Source organism: Gallus gallus, chromosome 8, assembly GCF_016699485.2.
Source record: "Gallus gallus isolate bGalGal1 chromosome 8, bGalGal1.mat.broiler.GRCg7b, whole genome shotgun sequence".
NCBI lineage: Eukaryota > Metazoa > Chordata > Aves > Galliformes > Phasianidae > Gallus > Gallus gallus.
In genome coordinates this window covers 8755469-8778347 of record NC_052539.1, presented here as the reverse complement: position 1 = coordinate 8778347, position 22879 = coordinate 8755469, and the positions used below count along the sequence as shown (strand labels likewise).

Here is a 22879-nt window from a genome sequence, read left to right as displayed (position 1 = left end):
TTCCTCACCTTGTGCTTGTGATTGCCTGCAGTTTCTGCTCCTTTGCATGCAGGTGAATGTCCCTTGGGTCCGGGTTCTGCAGCCACAGGGGAAGCTGAAGGCGCGGTCTTCACCTCGCCAGATGAGGAACCAGAAATGCTTGGTGGCACACTGGCTGCCTCAGCAGCTTCTTCCTCACAGTTGTCTTCCCATTCTTCATCCACACCCTCCACTGTATCAGGGCAAAACCAGGAAGGCGTGGGCATCTCTCAGCCATCACTGCAGTGTCCCTGGCATCCAGCATGCTGTGATCAGTGCTGGCATCACTGGCAGCGTTGTCGGTGGTCTCTCCCTGTGCATATTTAATTCTAACATTCTTGCTCGCGGCAAGGCGTGGCTCGCAGGGCACCGCTGGGTCCCCTCTTCCCGCTTCCCCCGGGCATCTCCATGGCCGCCACCGGACCTTTCCCAGCGACGCCATCGCTGTCGCTGACGGGCTCGCCCCCGGCTGCGCTGCGGCCGTTGAACCGGCTGGAAACGGCCGCGTCCGGCACGGAGCGGCCCCCGCCCTCGTCTCAGTGCCCGGCCTGGCCAAGTACACCCGGCCCAAGCGCCGGTCCGCACCTCAGTCCTGTCTTGGTGTTGCAGCTCTCCAGGACCCGTGTAGAGCTCGGATGTGCCGCGCTCTGTGGAGGAGCCCGCGCCGGAGCAGGCGGGCGTGGCCTGAAGGACTGAGGCTGCAGTCTGTGGAGAGCCGCCTCAGGAGCGGAGTGCGGGACACAGCTGAGCCCCGTCGCAGGGCCTGAAGTAGCTGCAGGACCTGCCTCAGGAGCTGCAGTAACTGCAGGGCCTGCCACAGAATAGTGGTGGGAAGGTTCAACCTCTACGTCCATATCACCAGCATCTGCCCCTGATGCGGGACAACAGAACAGAAATGGAGGCTTTCCTTTCGTAGCAGACCTCGTGCTACTGAGATTCTGATCTGCTAACAATCCACAAAGAGAATCAAATGTTTACAAGCCTCAAGTGGATCAGCTTTACAGTGGAGGCTCATGCCTAGGGAGCGTTTTTAGAGGGTCCAAATCACAGTAAAAAAACCAAAGGAAAGTAGGAATGTGAAGGAGAGCGAAGCAGCCCTCCCAGCCCCGCTCTCCCCCACCCCCCAGCAGCGCGGCAGCTCTGATGTGGGTGGGCAGAGTGAGGAGTGCGGGCACCCCTCCATGCATACAAAGGCGGGCCGCAGGGGGCGCAGCCAACAGGACACACAGCCGTTAGTGCTGGCAGTTGGTGCTGGCAGTGCTGGCAGTGCGGGCAGTTGGTGCTGGCAGTGCTGGCAGTGCAGGCAGGTTCCCCGGCGGGGGTTTAGGTTGGATATCTGGAAATACTGTTTGCAGAATGGGTTGTTAACCCCTGAAGAGGCTCCCCAGGGAAGTGGTTGAGTCACCATGCCTGAATGTGTTTCAAATCCATTAGGATGCGGTGCTCAGGGACGTGATTTAGTGGAGGGTTGTTAGAGTTAGGGTAGTATGGTTATAGGTCGTGGCTGGACTTGATGATCCTGAAGGTCTTTTCCAACCTGAGCATTTATATGATTTTACTGATTCTACGGCAAATCAGATGCCTCAGCTCAACATAACATCAGCGGGAACTGGTTTGGGCTACCCCCTCCTGAAAAGATTGGAAATGTACAGCGAGAATGACTTCGTCCTTCATCTGATGACCACCAGAGGTGTTATTTCTGCCCACGTCCTTGGGCTGCAATTAATATTTATACGCTATGCCTTTAAATACGTTGTCGCTGCTTCTCTCGGTGTGCATGTTTGGTGGGAACCTTCTGCCATGCACCCAGCGCTGTAATAAAGGGAATACCTGCTTGTCATACCTCACTGACGAGTCGAGTTCCTTTGTTGGTTTTCTCAGCTTCAGTTGGCGAGCCAGGCAGGAGACTCTCGGCTCAACTGTGGGAGCCTCTGAGAGGAGGAGTCCCTGGGCCCACCGGCAGCTTGTCCGGGAGGGACTCCAACTCTCAGGTGGATCACCATGGGAGCACACAAGAGCCTCTGGGTACAGGTATTCCCCGCCCTTTCTCTGCTTCTATTCCGTTCTGCTCTTTGGTGAAGTGGTGAAGGCCTCTGGGGAAAGCACTGGTGCGTCGGCTGGGGCAACGCAGAGTGTGCGGCAGTGAAACTTTGTATCGGCCCGGGAGGCATCGGATGGGTAATTGATTTCAGCATGGGAGAGAAACCGTGAGTCTGCCGGAAAGTTGACGGGGGTAAGGCCCTGGCATAGTGGTGGTGCTGGGGAAGACATTTACAGGAGGGATAAAGCAAGTCACTTGTAACACTGTACTGCCAGGCGGGGCAGTAAATGTCTGGGCCGTGTTTCTTTTTCTTGCTTATAGGAACTGTATTAGTGGTTGTCACCGTCTGTCTTTGTAATTGTTAAAGGTTCGTGTTGCAAAACTGTTACTTGTGGAATTCCATTCCCTGTTTAAAATATTCTTGTCTGGCTGGGGGACGTTGGTTAAGACTCTTGCCCAGGGAATTTGGTGTTCCCGTGCCCCGGGGAAGGAGGTGGACTCGACTACCCAGCAAAACGCAAAGGATTTTCACCCAACACTTAAGACTGGCCAGGGTAACCAGTTGTTATGGATGAGGAGTGCCTAAAGAACTTCCAAAAAGGACCACTCTGGGTTGTGTTTTGGCTCCCTGAAGAAACGTCACCGATGAGCCAGGGGGAACAGTGGATAAGAAACCGGGAACATAAGTGAACGTAAATGAAGTTACAGGACCAGTTTTTGTAACTGAGTATTCTAATTGTGCGAGTGAGCACTGAGTGTCCGTGGAAGCTGAAGAACTGTACTGTTTGATTTGTGGGTTTTGAAGGGAGTGGGACAAAATGTTTGGACGGTATATGGAAGTAATTGTTGATGGTACGTGGAAGTGCAGTGGAGAGCACGAATAGTGGGACTGTGGAAAAAACGGCAGCAGGGTTAAGGAAAAACAGCGAGTTTGAGATATGAGAGCTTGTGATCTGCACCGGGTGCCGGCACGAGAGCACATGCCCTGCACCGCACCCCCCACCGCCTCCACCGCCGCGGCTGTAAGCAGAACTCTGGGAGTGAGAGAGAGAGCTGGGGCCGGAGACTCCTGCTGTCAACAGCGCGTTACTTGTGAACGGGGCGGGGAGGGGACGGGACGGGACGGGACGGGACGGGACGGGACGGGACGTTAGAAGCCTCCATCTGCAGAGACATAGGAAACCCGACATCGCAGTGTTGGCACTGGAAGCCTCCGGAGGGAAGGAGGCAAAACTGAAATAAAACGCTGTTAGTTTCTGCAACGCTTGGAAAGTGAGAAAGGTTTGAGAAAGACACGGGCTGAGGAAGGCAAAGATGAGCAAGGCGTAACAGGGATGTCAGGAACAAGGAGGGAGGTGAGGGATCTGGGAAAACTGATTGAGGAACAGAGGTAGCAAGGAAACTGGGAAGAGCAACAGCAGCTGCTACTGTTGCTGCGCCAGAGCAGGGCCCTAGGACCCAGAGATCCCCTCGGGAAGAGGCGGGGGGCGGGGGGGGCTGGAACGGCCCAGGGAGGGTTCCACCCCCATTGGGCAGAAAGCAGCGTGCAGATATCAGGGAAGCAGGGCATTGGTGGAGAAGCTGTCCCAAGCTAAGGGGGAGGGAAACGCCTCTGATCACAAAAGCTGAGTGATGGGAACCTGGGATACCCTAGCAGAGCCACTGGTTAAATTGCAGCTAGGCGAACAGGGTAAAGAGGTTAATTTGCTGGTGGTTAAATTGCAGCTAGGCGAACAAGGTAAAGAGGTTAATTTTCTGGTGGATACAGGGACCTCTCACTCTGTGCCACATCAAGAATGATTACCCATAGATGCTGATTTTGTAACAGCAGTAGGAGCTACTGGCCAACCAGAAAAAGCTTACTTTCTGAGAGCAATTAAGTACAGCCTGAGCAAACAAATAGGCATACATACATTCTCGTGCACGTCAGGTTCTCCAAGACCGTTACTCGGGCAAGACTTATTAGAACAACTGGATGTAGAGATCAAATTCAGCGAAGAAAAATAATTGGAGCTAAGTGTCAGGCAAGACCAACTGACTGAAAGTTTTAAGTCTGGCATTAACAAAAACTGGGAAAAGCAATGTTGTACCCCCAGAAGTTACGGAAATCCTAAATCAGGTATACCCAGGAGCGCGGGCATCAGGGATGCCCGGCAGAGCCCTAAAGGCGGGCTGTTAGAAGTGAAGTTACAGGCAGGACGCCAGCCCAGTCAGGGTAGAGCAGTGGCCTTTTGAGGATAGAAGACTGTAGGAGGACGGGAGAAAAAATGGGTAACTTTTTGAAGTTCGGATTAGTAATTGAACGTGAATCCAAATACCACAGCCCCGTCTTGGCGGTGAAAATCGGATGGCAAAAGCTATTGTTTGGCACAAGATTTGAGGGCAATCAATAGAATCGCTGAAGATACACACCTAGTGGTGGCAAATCCGTACACTTTATTAACTCAATTAAGGAATGAGTAGGTGGGGTTTACCTTCTGGATCTGAAGGACGCCTTTTCTGCCTCGTTTTGCCACAGAAAGTCTGAAGTCATTTGCCTTTGAATAGGAAAACCCCAGTATGGGGAGAAAAGACTTAGTTAACCTGGACAGTGTTATCCACGGTTGTAAGAACAGCCCAATGATTTTTGAGAACCGGTCAGCTTGTGAGCTCGGGGCTGGGATTCCTCCATCCCGAGGAGGAACTTTACTGCCGTACGTGGATGCCACAGTAACAAAAGAGGCCTGTGTACAGTGGACTGTGAGTTTGCTGAATTTCTTGGTTTAAATGGCTGTCAAGTTTCTCAACAGAGAGCCCAAGTGATCCAAGAGAAGGAAGAAAGCAATTTGCCGAACGCCCAGAGCACCGACACGGGGCTACCTCCGAGCCGGCAGCGAGTGAGTGAGTGAGTGACTGCTTGGAGACTGTCCGTGCCAGTCGGCCAGAGCTACAGGAGGCACCACTGGACAGCGCTAAGGACTCCTGAATTCATCAACAGAAGCAGTTTTGCGAGACAAGGAAACTGTAAGGCAGGATATGCAGTAACTGCTACTGACAAGGTAGTCGAAGCACAACCTTTACCAGTGCACGCCCACGCTCTCTGCACTTGCTGGCACCACCAACACAGGGATCCAACTGCCCTCTGCTCTCATCCCAGTAGCTGCACTCAGACACCAAACATGCGTGAGCACACGGATCAGACAGCACTCAGCCAGGACAGAATAAAGATGACATTTGATCAGAATTCAACATCTACAAGATCGAGTATGTCATCTCTGCGAGCTGCCTGTCCTGGACATGCAAGGTTCCCTGAGGTCTTGGGGCAATCACCTGGATGCCAACACTGCCCCTTCAGCAACAGCTGTCCCAAATGTTTCAGAATTGACCGCTGCCCTACAGGAACAGGCTCCCCCCTTTCTGCCTGCTGTTGGTGTCTAAGACAGGCTTTTACGGTCCCCTTGAGGAAGGCAGAGGACAAGCAGTTTGCATTTCCTTTGCTGGGAGTGCAGTACAGATTCACCTGATTACCCCAGGGGTACAAACACTCACCCACTCTGGTGCACAGAGTGTAGGCACAGAGGCTGGAGAAGGTTGCCTTGCAACACAGTGTCCGGGTTTGTCTGTATACCGATGACATCCTCGTATGGGAGAATGATCATGTCAACGTAGGGAATACCCAAGCCTACGCAGTGTGACACCTGAGGAGCCCCAGTCCAGCCGGGACACTCCTGCTCTCCTCTAGGTCGTGCTCTCACCCCTACAGACACACCGGCACTCTCCCACCACGGCTGCCCCTTTCAGAGACCCTCACCCCTTCATCGCAGGCCACCTCACACACACACCAGCTCAGCCAGATCACACTTTGCAAGCAAGAAATCACTCTGCCTTGCACGCCAATGCTCTCTGCGCTTGCTGGCATCACCGACACAGGGATCCATTGCCCTGTGCTCTGACCCCGGGAGCTGCACTCACAGACCAAACGTGCACGGAGCAGGCAGCACTCAGCCAGGATAGAATAAAGATAACATTTAATCAGAATTCTACATCTACAGGATCAGTCTTCCGTCTCTGGGAGCTGCCTGGTGTTTGCAGCCTCATGCCTCTCCTCTCGCTGTCCCCTGATGCAGCTGCAGGTGAAAACCCTGCGCAGAGCCCGAAGCGCCATCCTGACGACAGCTGGCATCCGGCGGCGAGCCGCCGCGTGTGGTGCGGCAGCGGTACCTGTGGGGGACAGAGAGCTGTAGGCAAGGGGCAGAGGCAAGGCCCCGCCTGCCACCCACCACCGTGGAATTTCCCTGGGAGGACTGGGCTGGACGTGGCAGGGCATGGAACGCTGCCAGCCTCCGTGCCACTTGGTGGGCCATCTGAGCTCGGCAGGGCCCTCCCTGGGATGGCTTTCTGCCTGAGGACGCACCTGGGCCTTCCTCCGGTGCGTCTCTGAAGCACACGGAGCTCTGTGCACCTTCTCCAGTCTCTGCAGAAACCTGTGTGGAGAGAACAAAAGCACGCTCGCGTATGCCACTGCCTGGCGATGGATGGTGTGGGTGCCAGGGTCCCAGGGACGGGATTCCCTTCCCAGGCCCCTTTGCTTGAAGGCAAGGCAGGGGTAACAGAAGGGTTCTCCACCCTCATGCATGGAGCTGGCTGGAAAGGAGACAGCACCAGCCATCTCCCCACAGCGCACACTCCAGGCACCGCTCCTGCCTCTGCCTCGATTTCACGCGTGGTACCAGCCACGTGTGCCTTGCTCACCTCGTGCTGAGGGCCCACATCTGCTCCCTCACACGCTGACACATGCTCCTCAGGCCTGGGATCTGCAGCCACAGATGACGCTGAAGACGTGGACTCCACCTCAGCAGATGAATCATCAGATGTGCTGGGTGTGACGCTGACTGCCTCTGATGCAGCATCTTCCTCAGAGTCACACTCCCAGTCATCCTCCACAGCCTCCAGCGGTGAAGGGCAAAGACAGGAGGGCGGGTGCGTGCCCTTATCTGTCACTGCAGCGTCTCTGGCATCCTGCATGCCCTCAGCAGTGCTGACAGCACTGTCGCTGTCATCGCTGGACTCCTCCTGCACAACTGACAGTCTAGGAGACCACACTCGGGAGTCACCAGAGTCAGGAAACCGGACAGCAGCCCGTGATGTCTTGGGCCGGATGCCCGGCATGCCCTGAGCAGTGCCAGCAGTATTGAAAGCATCGCCTCTTGCCTGGAGCCTTTGCTGCCTGGGGCTTCTCACGTTCCTTGGCCAGGAAATATCCCAGTGTGACAACATCCGCTCGTTTCTGTCCTGCTCACGAATTCTCCGCAGTGCTGGGATCATAGGAGAGCACCCATAGGTCTCCCTGTTGATCTCTCTGGGATCTTGGAGTCTCCGTGCTTCTCCCAGACCTTGTCCGGAGGACTCAGGCATGGCCACAGCCGGCTCTTCTCTTGCTCCTCCCTCAGACACTGACAAGGGGAGTGATGCTCCATCAGCCTCCTCTGCAGAGCTTGCAGCCTCAGGAGAATCTGAGCTTTCTGCATCTTCCAGCACTGATGCGGGCAGAGGCTCAAGGTGTCCTGCAGGCCCGGGACCAGCATCCAGAAGAGACGGTGAACACACAGCGTGTGCCTCATCAGATGGGGAAAGAGATGCAGCCTGCAGGGTGCCAGATGACTGTCCTGCCATTTCTATCCCAGCAGTCTCTTCCAGCTCTAGCTGTGAATCCTGGGCTGTGACATCCCTGGCTGGGGAATCATCAGAAGCAGAAAACTGGCCCTCAGCCCTCGATGTCACACTGCAGGCTCTCAGTGTGCCCAGAGCACTGTCAGCTGCATTGGCACCGTCTTCTGCTGCTTGGGGCCTTAGCAGCTGGGGCACACTCATGCTGTTTGGCCAGGATGTGTTCCAGCTGGAGCGCATCTGGTCCTTCCTCGCCTCATCCCGGATTCTCCGGATTGCTGGGTGAACTGGAGGATATCCATACACCTCCCCGTACGCCTCTCCGGGATCTTGCAATCTCTGTGCTTCTCCCAGAGATTGGTTGGAGAATTCAGGCGTGGTGGTAGCTGTTTCTTCTCCCTCCCATGGTCTCCAGAAACGTGGCGCCGCATTGGTCTCCTCTGGAAAGTATTCAGCCTTGGAAGAAGTTGAGCTTTCCCCATCTTCAGGACCTGTTACGGGCAAAGGCTGAAGGTGTCCTCCAGGCCCAGGGTCTGCAGCCAGAAGAGAAGCTGAACACGTGGGGTCTTCCTCATCTGATGAGGCAAGAGACGCGCTCCACAGTTGCCCGGATGACCATCCTGTGGATTCCTTCTCAGCAGCCTCTTCCAACACTTGCAGCTCCGTCTGCACTCCAACATCCCTGGTTCGGGAACCACCAGGGGCAGGAACCTGACCCTCAGCCCTCGATGTCGCGGAGCATACGCCCGGTTTTCCCTGAGCAGTGTTGGCAGCACTGGCACCGTCGTCTGCTGCTTGGGGCACGAGAAGCCTGGGCACGCTCACAGACTTTGCCGAGCACGTGTCGCAACTGCACGGCATCTCTGGTGGTTGCTGAGGTCTTGGGGCAAGTACTGGGAGTCTGCTGCCTCTAATGCCCATGGCACGTGCGCTGCCTCTTGCAGAAGGTGTGCAAGAGGCTGCTGCTTGCAGAGCAGGCAGCTTACGGGCATTAGAAGATGCTGCCGCACGCCAGGGTGCAGCTGCCGGCATCCGTGCCTGCCTTAAGCGAGGCAGCAGGGGTGGCTGAGGCTGTCTCCTTTGCCCACTGGCACTGCCGCAGGTCACCGACAGCGTGAACTCCCACCCGCCCGCCTGCAAGAGAAGCCGAGGAGAAACACCGAGTGAGCGCGGTCGTTCCCGCTCACGCTCCACGGAGCACCGAGGGCAGCGCTCAGCCCGCGGGCGGCTGCCGCCCCGCCCCCCACAGCCGAACCGGCAGAGGGCGGTCCCCACGCGACGCGACGTTCGGCCCCGTCCCCCTCGGGCTCCGTACCTGTGCGCTGCGGCTCCCGGAGGTCCGCGAGCTCTCCGGGCCGGGCAGCGGCGGCAGACGGACGCCGTGGAGGGACGAGCCCGGGCTGCGGCTGCCCGGCGGCACCGCTCGCGGCGTCGTGCGGCCCACCTGTGGGAAGAAGGAGGCGTGGGATGGAGGTGGCGAAGTCGCCACCGGCGTCCCCCGCGGCAGCGACTTCGGAGGCCGCCGGCGGCCCGGCCGAGCCCGGACCGGCTGCTCTCCGCCTGTGGCAGCGGAGCGGCCGGGCCCGCCCGGGCCTCGTTCGTCGCGGCAGTCAGCCGCGCGCCAGGGCGTCCCCCGGCCAGAGGCGCCCAGGGCGCACCGCCTCACCCCGCTGCCGCGCCCTCCCTCCGCCTCCCTCCCCGGCCCGCACCTGCCGGCGGTCCTGCACGCGTGGCAGCCCTGTGTCGGGCTGGGAGTCGTCCTTCTTCTCCCGCTCCTCGCTCATCTCCGCGTCCTCGCACAGACAGGCACAGACGCGAGCACCCAGGGGAGCTGCTGCCTCCTCACGGAGCCGCTCTCCTGAGAGTGAGCGGCACTCTCCCGAGGGGACCCTGGCCCCTCAACGCAGCCCCGCGTCACAGTGGCCTTTGGGCACGATGCCGGCCCGCGTCACAAAGCCCCGGCGGCTGCCACAGCCCCCCGTGGCAGCCCTCCTACGCGTGCCTGGGCAGCCGTCTGCCTGGGGCCCAGCGTCGTCCTGATGACGCCGGGCCACCAGCGGCGAGTCGCAGCGTGCGGGGGACAGAGGGCTGTAGGCAAGGGGCAGAGGCAAGGCCCTGCCTGCCACCCACCACCACGGAACTTCCCTGGGAGGACTGGGCTGGACATGGCAGAGCACGGAACGCCGCCAGCCTCCGTGCCACTCGGTGGGCCGGCCAGGCTCGGCAGGCCCCTCCCTGGGATGAGTCTCCACTTAGTGACACAGCGGGGCCATCCTCTGGCGCACCTCTGAAGCAGCCGGAGCTCTGTGCATCTCCTCTGCCCTCTGCAGAAACCTGTGTGGGGACAGCAAAACCACAGCCCTGTAGGCTCCTGGCCAGCAGCACTCCAGGTGCCAGGGTCCCCGGGAAGAGGGATACCTCCCTCCTGGCATGTCAAACGTGCCCCTCACATGAAGGCAAGCCAGGTGTTATGGAGGGGATGCCCACCCTTGTGCATGGAGCTGGCTGGGAAGGAGACAGCACCCCCACATCTCCCCACAGTGCAAGCTCCAGCACAGCTCCTGCCTGGGCCTTCATTTCACACCTGGTGAAATGGACTGTCCTGTCCTGGACATGCAAGGTTCCCTGAGGTCTTGGGGCAATCCACATGGACTTTCCTCACCTTGTGCTTGTGATTGCCTGCAGTTTCTGCTCCTTTGCATGCAGGTGAATGTCCCTTGGGTCCGGGTTCTGCAGCCACAGGGGAAGCTGAAGGCGCGGTCTTCACCTCGCCAGATGAGGAACCAGAAATGCTTGGTGGCACACTGGCTGCCTCAGCAGCTTCTTCCTCACAGTTGTCTTCCCATTCTTCATCCACACCCTCCACTGTATCAGGGCAAAACCAGGAAGGCGTGGGCATCTCTCAGCCATCACTGCAGTGTCCCTGGCATCCAGCATGCTGTGATCAGTGCTGGCATCACTGGCAGCGTTGTCGGTGGTCTCTCCCTGTGCATATTTAATTCTAACATTCTTGCTCGCGGCAAGGCGTGGCTCGCAGGGCACCGCTGGGTCCCCTCTTCCCGCTTCCCCCGGGCATCTCCATGGCCGCCACCGGACCTTTCCCAGCGACGCCATCGCTGTCGCTGACGGGCTCGCCCCCGGCTGCGCTGCGGCCGTTGAACCGGCTGGAAACGGCCGCGTCCGGCACGGAGCGGCCCCCGCCCTCGTCTCAGTGCCCGGCCTGGCCAAGTACACCCGGCCCAAGCGCCGGTCCGCACCTCAGTCCTGTCTTGGTGTTGCAGCTCTCCAGGACCCGTGTAGAGCTCGGATGTGCCGCGCTCTGTGGAGGAGCCCGCGCCGGAGCAGGCGGGCGTGGCCTGAAGGACTGAGGCTGCAGTCTGTGGAGAGCCGCCTCAGGAGCGGAGTGCGGGACACAGCTGAGCCCCGTCGCAGGGCCTGAAGTAGCTGCAGGACCTGCCTCAGGAGCTGCAGTAACTGCAGGGCCTGCCACAGAATAGTGGTGGGAAGGTTCAACCTCTACGTCCATATCACCAGCATCTGCCCCTGATGCGGGACAACAGAACAGAAATGGAGGCTTTCCTTTCGTAGCAGACCTCGTGCTACTGAGATTCTGATCTGCTAACAATCCACAAAGAGAATCAAATGTTTACAAGCCTCAAGTGGATCAGCTTTACAGTGGAGGCTCATGCCTAGGGAGCGTTTTTAGAGGGTCCAAATCACAGTAAAAAAACCAAAGGAAAGTAGGAATGTGAAGGAGAGCGAAGCAGCCCTCCCAGCCCCGCTCTCCCCCACCCCCCAGCAGCGCGGCAGCTCTGATGTGGGTGGGCAGAGTGAGGAGTGCGGGCACCCCTCCATGCATACAAAGGCGGGCCGCAGGGGGCGCAGCCAACAGGACACACAGCCGTTAGTGCTGGCAGTTGGTGCTGGCAGTGCTGGCAGTGCGGGCAGTTGGTGCTGGCAGTGCTGGCAGTGCAGGCAGGTTCCCCGGCGGGGGTTTAGGTTGGATATCTGGAAATACTGTTTGCAGAATGGGTTGTTAACCCCTGAAGAGGCTCCCCAGGGAAGTGGTTGAGTCACCATGCCTGAATGTGTTTCAAATCCATTAGGATGCGGTGCTCAGGGACGTGATTTAGTGGAGGGTTGTTAGAGTTAGGGTAGTATGGTTATAGGTCGTGGCTGGACTTGATGATCCTGAAGGTCTTTTCCAACCTGAGCATTTATATGATTTTACTGATTCTACGGCAAATCAGATGCCTCAGCTCAACATAACATCAGCGGGAACTGGTTTGGGCTACCCCCTCCTGAAAAGATTGGAAATGTACAGCGAGAATGACTTCGTCCTTCATCTGATGACCACCAGAGGTGTTATTTCTGCCCACGTCCTTGGGCTGCAATTAATATTTATACGCTATGCCTTTAAATACGTTGTCGCTGCTTCTCTCGGTGTGCATGTTTGGTGGGAACCTTCTGCCATGCACCCAGCGCTGTAATAAAGGGAATACCTGCTTGTCATACCTCACTGACGAGTCGAGTTCCTTTGTTGGTTTTCTCAGCTTCAGTTGGCGAGCCAGGCAGGAGACTCTCGGCTCAACTGTGGGAGCCTCTGAGAGGAGGAGTCCCTGGGCCCACCGGCAGCTTGTCCGGGAGGGACTCCAACTCTCAGGTGGATCACCATGGGAGCACACAAGAGCCTCTGGGTACAGGTATTCCCCGCCCTTTCTCTGCTTCTATTCCGTTCTGCTCTTTGGTGAAGTGGTGAAGGCCTCTGGGGAAAGCACTGGTGCGTCGGCTGGGGCAACGCAGAGTGTGCGGCAGTGAAACTTTGTATCGGCCCGGGAGGCATCGGATGGGTAATTGATTTCAGCATGGGAGAGAAACCGTGAGTCTGCCGGAAAGTTGACGGGGGTAAGGCCCTGGCATAGTGGTGGTGCTGGGGAAGACATTTACAGGAGGGATAAAGCAAGTCACTTGTAACACTGTACTGCCAGGCGGGGCAGTAAATGTCTGGGCCGTGTTTCTTTTTCTTGCTTATAGGAACTGTATTAGTGGTTGTCACCGTCTGTCTTTGTAATTGTTAAAGGTTCGTGTTGCAAAACTGTTACTTGTGGAATTCCATTCCCTGTTTAAAATATTCTTGTCTGGCTGGGGGACGTTGGTTAAGACTCTTGCCCAGGGAATTTGGTGTTCCCGTGCCCCGGGGAAGGAGGTGGACTCGACTACCCAGCAAAACGCAAAGGATTTTCACCCAACACTTAAGACTGGCCAGGGTAACCAGTTGTTATGGATGAGGAGTGCCTAAAGAACTTCCAAAAAGGACCACTCTGGGTTGTGTTTTGGCTCCCTGAAGAAACGTCACCGATGAGCCAGGGGGAACAGTGGATAAGAAACCGGGAACATAAGTGAACGTAAATGAAGTTACAGGACCAGTTTTTGTAATTGAGTATTCTAATTGTGCGAGTGAGCACTGAGTGTCCGTGGAAGCTGAAGAACTGTACTGTTTGATTTGTGGGTTTTGAAGGGAGTGGGACAAAATGTTTGGACGGTATATGGAAGTAATTGTTGATGGTACGTGGAAGTGCAGTGGAGAGCACGAATAGTGGGACTGTGGAAAAAACGGCAGCAGGGTTAAGGAAAAACAGCGAGTTTGAGATATGAGAGCTTGTGATCTGCACCGGGTGCCGGCACGAGAGCACATGCCCTGCACCGCACCCCCCACCGCCTCCACCGCCGCGGCTGTAAGCAGAACTCTGGGAGTGAGAGAGAGAGCTGGGGCCGGAGACTCCTGCTGTCAACAGCGCGTTACTTGTGAACGGGGCGGGGAGGGGACGGGACGGGACGGGACGGGACGGGACGTTAGAAGCCTCCATCTGCAGAGACATAGGAAACCCGACATCGCAGTGTTGGCACTGGAAGCCTCCGGAGGGAAGGAGGCAAAACTGAAATAAAACGCTGTTAGTTTCTGCAACGCTTGGAAAGTGAGAAAGGTTTGAGAAAGACACGGGCTGAGGAAGGCAAAGATGAGCAAGGCGTAACAGGGATGTCAGGAACAAGGAGGGAGGTGAGGGATCTGGGAAAACTGATTGAGGAACAGAGGTAGCAAGGAAACTGGGAAGAGCAACAGCAGCTGCTACTGTTGCTGCGCCAGAGCAGGGCCCTAGGACCCAGAGATCCCCTCGGGAAGAGGCGGGGGGCGGGGGGGGCTGGAACGGCCCAGGGAGGGTTCCACCCCCATTGGGCAGAAAGCAGCGTGCAGATATCAGGGAAGCAGGGCATTGGTGGAGAAGCTGTCCCAAGCTAAGGGGGAGGGAAACGCCTCTGATCACAAAAGCTGAGTGATGGGAACCTGGGATACCCTAGCAGAGCCACTGGTTAAATTGCAGCTAGGCGAACAGGGTAAAGAGGTTAATTTGCTGGTGGTTAAATTGCAGCTAGGCGAACAAGGTAAAGAGGTTAATTTTCTGGTGGATACAGGGACCTCTCACTCTGTGCCACATCAAGAATGATTACCCATAGATGCTGATTTTGTAACAGCAGTAGGAGCTACTGGCCAACCAGAAAAAGCTTACTTTCTGAGAGCAATTAAGTACAGCCTGAGCAAACAAATAGGCATACATACATTCTCGTGCACGTCAGGTTCTCCAAGACCGTTACTCGGGCAAGACTTATTAGAACAACTGGATGTAGAGATCAAATTCAGCGAAGAAAAATAATTGGAGCTAAGTGTCAGGCAAGACCAACTGACTGAAAGTTTTAAGTCTGGCATTAACAAAAACTGGGAAAAGCAATGTTGTACCCCCAGAAGTTACGGAAATCCTAAATCAGGTATACCCAGGAGCGCGGGCATCAGGGATGCCCGGCAGAGCCCTAAAGGCGGGCTGTTAGAAGTGAAGTTACAGGCAGGACGCCAGCCCAGTCAGGGTAGAGCAGTGGCCTTTTGAGGATAGAAGACTGTAGGAGGACGGGAGAAAAAATGGGTAACTTTTTGAAGTTCGGATTAGTAATTGAACGTGAATCCAAATACCACAGCCCCGTCTTGGCGGTGAAAATCGGATGGCAAAAGCTATTGTTTGGCACAAGATTTGAGGGCAATCAATAGAATCGCTGAAGATACACACCTAGTGGTGGCAAATCCGTACACTTTATTAACTCAATTAAGGAATGAGTAGGTGGGGTTTACCTTCTGGATCTGAAGGACGCCTTTTCTGCCTCGTTTTGCCACAGAAAGTCTGAAGTCATTTGCCTTTGAATAGGAAAACCCCAGTATGGGGAGAAAAGACTTAGTTAACCTGGACAGTGTTATCCACGGTTGTAAGAACAGCCCAATGATTTTTGAGAACCGGTCAGCTTGTGAGCTCGGGGCTGGGATTCCTCCATCCCGAGGAGGAACTTTACTGCCGTACGTGGATGCCACAGTAACAAAAGAGGCCTGTGTACAGTGGACTGTGAGTTTGCTGAATTTCTTGGTTTAAATGGCTGTCAAGTTTCTCAACAGAGAGCCCAAGTGATCCAAGAGAAGGAAGAAAGCAATTTGCCGAACGCCCAGAGCACCGACACGGGGCTACCTCCGAGCCGGCAGCGAGTGAGTGAGTGAGTGACTGCTTGGAGACTGTCCGTGCCAGTCGGCCAGAGCTACAGGAGGCACCACTGGACAGCGCTAAGGACTCCTGAATTCATCAACAGAAGCAGTTTTGCGAGACAAGGAAACTGTAAGGCAGGATATGCAGTAACTGCTACTGACAAGGTAGTCGAAGCACAACCTTTACCAGTGCACGCCCACGCTCTCTGCACTTGCTGGCACCACCAACACAGGGATCCAACTGCCCTCTGCTCTCATCCCAGTAGCTGCACTCAGACACCAAACATGCGTGAGCACACGGATCAGACAGCACTCAGCCAGGACAGAATAAAGATGACATTTGATCAGAATTCAACATCTACAAGATCGAGTATGTCATCTCTGGGAGCTGCCTGTCCTGGACATGCAAGGTTCCCTGAGGTCTTGGGGCAATCACCTGGATGCCAACACTGCCCCTTCAGCAACAGCTGTCCCAAATGTTTCAGAATTGACCGCTGCCCTACAGGAACAGGCTCCCCCCTTTCTGCCTGCTGTTGGTGTCTAAGACAGGCTTTTACGGTCCCCTTGAGGAAGGCAGAGGACAAGCAGTTTGCATTTCCTTTGCTGGGAGTGCAGTACAGATTCACCTGATTACCCCAGGGGTACAAACACTCACCCACTCTGGTGCACAGAGTGTAGGCACAGAGGCTGGAGAAGGTTGCCTTGCAACACAGTGTCCGGGTTTGTCTGTATACCGATGACATCCTCGTATGGGAGAACGATCATGTCAACGTAGGGAATACCCAAGCCTACGCAGTGTGACACCTGAGGAGCCCCAGTCCAGCCGGGACACTCCTGCTCTCCTCTAGGTCGTGCTCTCACCCCTACAGACACACCGGCACTCTCCCACCACGGCTGCCCCTTTCAGAGACCCTCACCCCTTCATCGCAGGCCACCTCACACACACACCAGCTCAGCCAGATCACACTTTGCAAGCAAGAAATCACTCTGCCTTGCACGCCAATGCTCTCTGCGCTTGCTGGCATCACCGACACAGGGATCCATTGCCCTGTGCTCTGACCCCGGGAGCTGCACTCACAGACCAAACGTGCACGGAGCAGGCAGCACTCAGCCAGGATAGAATAAAGATAACATTTAATCAGAATTCTACATCTACAGGATCAGTCTTCCGTCTCTGGGAGCTGCCTGGTGTTTGCAGCCTCATGCCTCTCCTCTCGCTGTCCCCTGATGCAGCTGCAGGTGAAAACCCTGCGCAGAGCCCGAAGCGCCATCCTGACGACAGCTGGCATCCGGCGGCGAGCCGCTGCGTGTGGTGCGGCAGCGGTACCTGTGGGGGACAGAGAGCTGTAGGCAAGGGGCAGAGGCAAGGCCCCGCCTGCCACCCACCACCGTGGAATTTCCCTGGGAGGACTGGGCTGGACGTGGCAGGGCATGGAACGCTGCCAGCCTCCGTGCCACTTGGTGGGCCATCTGAGCTCGGCAGGGCCCTCCCTGGGATGGCTTTCTGCCTGAGGACGCACCTGGGCCTTCCTCCGGTGCGTCTCTGAAGCACACGGAGCTCTGTGCACCTTCTCCAGTCTCTGCAGAAACCTGTGTGGAGAGAACAAAAGCACGCTCGCCTATGCCACTGCCTGGCGATGGATGGTGTGGGTGCCAGGGTCCCAGGGACGGGATTCCCTTCCCAGGCCCCTTTGCTTGAAGGCAAGGCAGGGGTAACAGAAGGGTTCTCCACCCTCATGCATGGAGCTGGCTGGAAAGGAGACAGCACCAGCCATCTCCCCACAGCGCACACTCCAGGCACCGCTCCTGCCTCTGCCTCGATTTCACGCGTGGTACCAGCCACGTGTGCCTTGCTCACCTCGTGCTGAGGGCCCACATCTGCTCCCTCACACGCTGACACATGCTCCTCAGGCCTGGGATCTGCAGCCACAGATGACGCTGAAGACGTGGACTCCACCTCAGCAGATGAATCATCAGATGTGCTGGGTGTGACGCTGACTGCCTCTGATGCAGCATCTTCCTCAGAGTCACACTCCCAGTCATCCTCCACAGCCTCCAGCGGTGAAGGGCAAAGACAGGAGGGCGGGTGCGTGCCCTTATCTGTCACTGCAGTGTCTCTGGCATCCTGCATGCCCTCAGCAGTGCTGACAGCACTGTCGCTGTCATCGCTGGACTCCTCCTGCACAACTGACAGTCTAGGAGACCACACTCGGGAGTCACCAGAGTCAGGAAACCGGACAGCAGCCCGTGATGTCTTGGGCCGGATGCCCGGCATGCCCTGAGCAGTGCCAGCAGTATTGAAAGCATCGCCTCTTGCCTGGAGCCTTTGCTGCCTGGGGCTTCTCACGTTCCTTGGCCAGGAAATATCCCAGTGTGACAACATCCGCTCGTTTCTGTCCTGCTCACGAATTCTCCGCAGTGCTGGGATCATAGGAGAGCACCCATAGGTCTCCCTGTTGATCTCTCTGGGATCTTGGAGTCTCCGTGCTTCTCCCAGACCTTGTCCGGAGGACTCAGGCATGGCCACAGCCGGCTCTTCTCTTGCTCCTCCCTCAGACACTGACAAGGGGAGTGATGCTCCATCAGCCTCCTCTGCAGAGCTTGCAGCCTCAGGAGAATCTGAGCTTTCTGCATCTTCCAGCACTGATGCGGGCAGAGGCTCAAGGTGTCCTGCAGGCCCGGGACCAGCATCCAGAAGAGACGGTGAACACACAGCGTGTGCCTCATCAGATGGGGAAAGAGATGCAGCCTGCAGGGTGCCAGATGACTGTCCTGCCATTTCTATCCCAGCAGTCTCTTCCAGCTCTAGCTGTGAATCCTGGGCTGTGACATCCCTGGCTGGGGAATCATCAGAAGCAGAAAACTGGCCCTCAGCCCTCGATGTCACACTGCAGGCTCTCAGTGTGCCCAGAGCACTGTCAGCTGCATTGGCACCGTCTTCTGCTGCTTGGGGCCTTAGCAGCTGGGGCACACTCATGCTGTTTGGCCAGGATGTGTTCCAGCTGGAGCGCATCTGGTCCTTCCTCGCCTCATCCCGGATTCTCCGGATTGCTGGGTGAACTGGAGGATATCCATACACCTCCCCGTACGCCTCTCCGGGATCTTGCAATCTCTGTGCTTCTCCCAGAGATTGGTTGGAGAATTCAGGCGTGGTGGTAGCTGTTTCTTCTCCCTCCCATGGTCTCCAGAAACGTGGCGCCGCATTGGTCTCCTCTGGAAAGTATTCAGCCTTGGAAGAAGTTGAGCTTTCCCCATCTTCAGGACCTGTTCCGGGCAAAGGCTCAAGGTGTCCTCCAGGCCCAGCGTCTGCAGCCAGAAGAGAAGCTGAACACGTGGGGTCTTCCTCATCTGATGAGGCAAGAGACGCGCTCCACAGTTGCCCGGATGACCATCCTGTGGATTCCTTCTCAGCAGCCTCTTCCAACACTTGCAGCTCCGTCTGCACTCCAACATCCCTGGTTCGGGAACCACCAGGGGCAGGAACCTGACCCTCAGCCCTCGATGTCGCGGAGCATACGCCCGGTTTTCCCTGAGCAGTGTTGGCAGCACTGGCACCGTCGTCTGCTGCTTGGGGCACGAGAAGCCTGGGCACGCTCACAGACTTTGCCGAGCACGTGTCGCAACTGCACGGCATCTCTGGTGGTTGCTGAGGTCTTGGGGCAAGTACTGGGAGTCTGCTGCCTCTAATGCCCATGGCACGTGCGCTGCCTCTTGCAGAAGGTGTGCAAGAGGCTGCTGCTTGCAGAGCAGGCAGCTTACGGGCATTAGAAGATGCTGCCGCACGCCAGGGTGCAGCTGCCGGCATCCGTGCCTGCCTTAAGCGAGGCAGCAGGGGTGGCTGAGGCTGTCTCCTTTGCCCACTGGCACTGCCGCAGGTCACCGACAGCGTGAACTCCCACCCGCCCGCCTGCAAGAGAAGCCGAGGAGAAACACCGAGTGAGCGCGGTCCTTCCCGCTCACGCTCCACGGAGCACCGAGGGCAGCGCTCAGCCCGCGGGCGGCTGCCGCCCCGCCCCCCACAGCCGAACCGGCAGAGGGCGGTCCCCACGCGACGCGACGTTCGGCCCCGTCCCCCTCGGGCTCCGTACCTGTGCGCTGCGGCTCCCGGAGGTCCGCGAGCTCTCCGGGCCGGGCAGCGGCGGCAGACGGACGCCGTGGAGGGACGAGCCCGGGCTGCGGCTGCCCGGCGGCACCGCTCGCGGCGTCGTGCGGCCCACCTGTGGGAAGAAGGAGGCGTGGGATGGAGGTGGCGAAGTCGCCACCGGCGTCCCCCGCGGCAGCGACTTCGGAGGCCGCCGGCGGCCCGGCCGAGCCCGGACCGGCTGCTCTCCGCCTGTGGCAGCGGAGCGGCCGGGCCCGCCCGGGCCTCGTTCGTCGCGGCAGTCAGCCGCGCGCCAGGGCGTCCCCCGGCCAGAGGCGCCCAGGGCGCACCGCCTCACCCCGCTGCCGCGCCCTCCCTCCGCCTCCCTCCCCGGCCCGCACCTGCCGGCGGTCCTGCACGCGTGGCAGCCCTGTGTCGGGCTGGGAGTCGTCCTTCTTCTCCCGCTCCTCGCTCATCTCCGCGTCCTCGCACAGACAGGCACAGACGCGAGCACCCAGGGGAGCTGCTGCCTCCTCACGGAGCCGCTCTCCTGAGAGTGAGCGGCACTCTCCCGAGGGGACCCTGGCCCCTCAACGCAGCCCCGCGTCACAGTGGCCTTTGGGCACGATGCCGGCCCGCGTCACAAAGCCCCGGCGGCTGCCACAGCCCCCCGTGGCAGCCCTCCTACGCGTGCCTGGGCAGCCGTCTGCCTGGGGCCCAGCGTCGTCCTGATGACGCCGGGCCACCAGCGGCGAGTCGCAGCGTGCGGGGGACAGAGGGCTGTAGGCAAGGGGCAGAGGCAAGGCCCTGCCTGCCACCCACCACCACGGAACTTCCCTGGGAGGACTGGGCTGGACATGGCAGAGCACGGAACGCCGCCAGCCTCCGTGCCACTCGGTGGGCCGGCCAGGCTCGGCAGGCCCCTCCCTGGGATGAGTCTCCACTTAGTGACACAGCGGGGCCATCCTCTGGCGCACCTCTGAAGCAGCCGGAGCTCTGTGCATCTCCTCTGCCCTCTGCAGAAACCTGTGTGGGGACAGCAAAACCACAGCCCTGTAGGCTCCTGGCCAGCAGCACTCCAGGTGCCAGGGTCCCCGGGAAGAGGGATACCTCCCTCCTGGCATGTCAAACGTGCCCCTCACATGAAGGCAAGCCAGGTGTTATGGAGGGGATGCCCACCCTTGTGCATGGAGCTGGCTGGGAAGGAGACAGCACCCCCACATCTCCCCACAGTGCAAGCTCCAGCACAGCTCCTGCCTGGGCCTTCATTTCACACCTGGTGAAATGGACTGTCCTGTCCTGGACATGCAAGGTTCCCTGAGGTCTTGGGGCAATCCACATGGACTTTCCTCACCTTGTGCTTGTGATTGCCTGCAGTTTCTGCTCCTTTGCATGCAGGTGAATGTCCCTTGGGTCCGGGTTCTGCAGCCACAGGGGAAGCTGAAGGCGCGGTCTTCACCTCGCCAGATGAGGAACCAGAAATGCTTGGTGGCACACTGGCTGCCTCAGCAGCTTCTTCCTCACAGTTGTCTTCCCATTCTTCATCCACACCCTCCACTGTATCAGGGCAAAACCAGGAAGGCGTGGGCATCTCTCAGCCATCACTGCAGTGTCCCTGGCATCCAGCATGCTGTGATCAGTGCTGGCATCACTGGCAGCGTTGTCGGTGGTCTCTCCCTGTGCATATTTAATTCTAACATTCTTGCTCGCGGCAAGGCGTGGCTCGCAGGGCACCGCTGGGTCCCCTCTTCCCGCTTCCCCCGGGCATCTCCATGGCCGCCACCGGACCTTTCTCAGCGACACCATTTAGTCCTGGGAATGTTTTTAAGAAAACCAATCTGGAAGAAAAATAAATCTTAAAAAAGTAAAATAAATAAATAAATAAATAAAAAAATCCCATTTAAATTTCATACACGGTGTTTTGTGGCAGCTCAACACCAGACAACCGTTTGCTCCCTGCCCCCTCCAACTGGGATGGAAGAGAGCATTGGAAAAAAACCCCAACAGAGTAGAAATTTGTGGGTTGAGATAAAGAAAATACATATATTTACTAAGAAAAGAAAAAAATAATAGTGATGATTATTATATATCATAGAATCAGAGAATCAGAGAACATCTTGGGTTGAGAGGGATCTCAAGGATCATCAAATTCCAACTCCCCAGCTACAGGCAGGGCTCCCAGCTGCTAGATCAAGTACTAGATCAGATTGCCCAGGGCCCCATCCAACCTAGCATTAAAGACCTCCACGGACAGGACATCCACAGCCTATCCGGGCAACCTGTTCCGGCACCTCACCACTCTCAGTAAAAAACTTCTAACATCTAATCTACAGCTCCCTCCTCTTAGTTTAAAACCACCCCCCCACTGTGTCCTATTCTTACACTTGTAAAAAGTTTATTTACTTCATATTTCTAAACTCCCTTGAAATAATGGAAGATTGCAATGAAGTCTCACTGCAGCTTTCTCTTTTCTGGGCTGAACAATCCTTGAAAATACGTGCATATATATATATATATGCACACGTATATGTGTGTGTGTGTATATATATATATTTACAAAACAAGTGATGCGCCACACAATTTCTCACCCCTCATCAAATTATGCCCAGCCTGTCTGAGCAGTGTCTGTCCCCTCCCTTGCCAGATCCCCACAGTGTTTTTTTTGTTTGTTTTGTTTTTTTTTTTTTTTTTTTTTTGCATGATGTCATATGGTATGAATTCCCCTTCCTGTTCCTTGTTCCCTCCCAGCCCCCTTGCTGGCAGGACAGTAAGAGAATCTGAGAAACTGTAGCGTCCTTGGCTCTGTACAGCACTGCTCAGCAACAACCAAAACTTTGATACACTACTGATGTTTCTCTCCTAAAGCCAAAACATAGCATCATACCAGACAGTATTAAGAAAATCAACTTTGTCCCACCTGAACCCTGGACAGGTGTTGTAAATGGCTGTGCTGGTAGCATGACACTTGCACGTAGCAGTCTCACCTTTGACTCAGACTCTAACAATGCATCATACAACCATGCATAGATATTCCTGATGAAGATTTACTGTTTTCACTGTTTTTCAAGATTTTTCCTGCATTGCTATCACCGCCTCCTAGGCCAGAAATGTTTCAAATGTGTGAAAATCAAAACAGCTAATTTCTGAATTTGTTCCTCCCCTACATATCCCTAAATTACTGCAACTATCATCCAGAGCTTTTTGGTAATATGTTCCATTGCAATTCTCTGTGCTTCTTTTTTCTCCCAGTCTGTACTAGCACCACCCACTTAGTAAGACTTGGGCAGATGTAGCTAAGATGTCACTTACTTGAGGTGGGTTTCAAGCCATGGAGCTTACCTTCTCTTGGCCAGTTAAAGATGAAGGGTTTTTATATAAAACTGATTACATTATCTATTGTTTTATTTTTATTTTTCTTATGCCAATTGGGTGGTGCTGCTAACAGAAAATTTGACTTTTCATGAAGAATTGAGTGACAGGAGAATTAGCATTGCAGGAAAAACAGAATCCTTTTTTT

At 56.4% G+C, this 22879-nt stretch overlaps 2 protein-coding genes across 2 annotated transcripts; both read right to left on the bottom strand.

The window, feature by feature from the left end:
• Nucleotides 1-5339: 5339 nt before the first annotated feature.
• Nucleotides 5340-9347, bottom strand: LOC121111382. The gene is made up of 3 exons (XM_040704891.1): nt 6791-9347; nt 6453-6522; nt 5340-6259 (listed from the first exon to the last, which is right to left on the bottom strand). The coding sequence occupies exons 1-3, from the start codon at nt 8735-8737 to the stop codon at nt 6093-6095; spliced, it is 2184 nt and encodes a 727-aa protein (XP_040560825.1). The 5' UTR covers nt 8738-9347; the 3' UTR covers nt 5340-6092.
• A 2173-nt stretch (nt 9348-11520) lies between these two features.
• Nucleotides 11521-19838, bottom strand: LOC107056682. Its single transcript, XM_040705250.1, has 4 exons — nt 19675-19838; nt 17140-19498; nt 16802-16871; nt 11521-16608 (listed from the first exon to the last, which is right to left on the bottom strand). Exons 1-4 carry the CDS (start codon nt 19836-19838, stop codon nt 16442-16444), a joined length of 2760 nt encoding a protein of 919 aa, XP_040561184.1. The 3' UTR covers nt 11521-16441.
• Between the last annotated feature and the right edge of the window lie 3041 nt (nt 19839-22879).

Bases quoted from the DNA above. Each gene is read 5' to 3' on its own strand.
- LOC121111382 (XM_040704891.1), bottom strand. From the start codon at position 8,737: ATGCCGGCAGCTGCACCCTGGCGTGCGGCAGCATCTTCTAATGCCCGT. The intron at 6,523-6,790 runs GTGAGCAAGGCA...CTCTCCACACAG, and splicing joins ATGTGGGCCCTCAGCACGAG to GTTTCTGCAGAGACTGGAGA. The intron at 6,260-6,452 runs GTGCGTCCTCAG...TGTCCCCCACAG, and splicing joins CGCACCGGAGGAAGGCCCAG to GTACCGCTGCCGCACCACAC.
- LOC107056682 (XM_040705250.1), bottom strand. From the start codon at position 19,838: ATGAGCGAGGAGCGGGAGAAGAAGGACGACTCCCAGCCCGACACAGGG. The intron at 19,499-19,674 runs GCGCGGCTGACT...TTCTTCCCACAG, and splicing joins TGGCCGGGGGACGCCCTGGC to GTGGGCCGCACGACGCCGCG. The intron at 16,609-16,801 runs GTGCGTCCTCAG...TGTCCCCCACAG, and splicing joins CGCACCGGAGGAAGGCCCAG to GTACCGCTGCCGCACCACAC.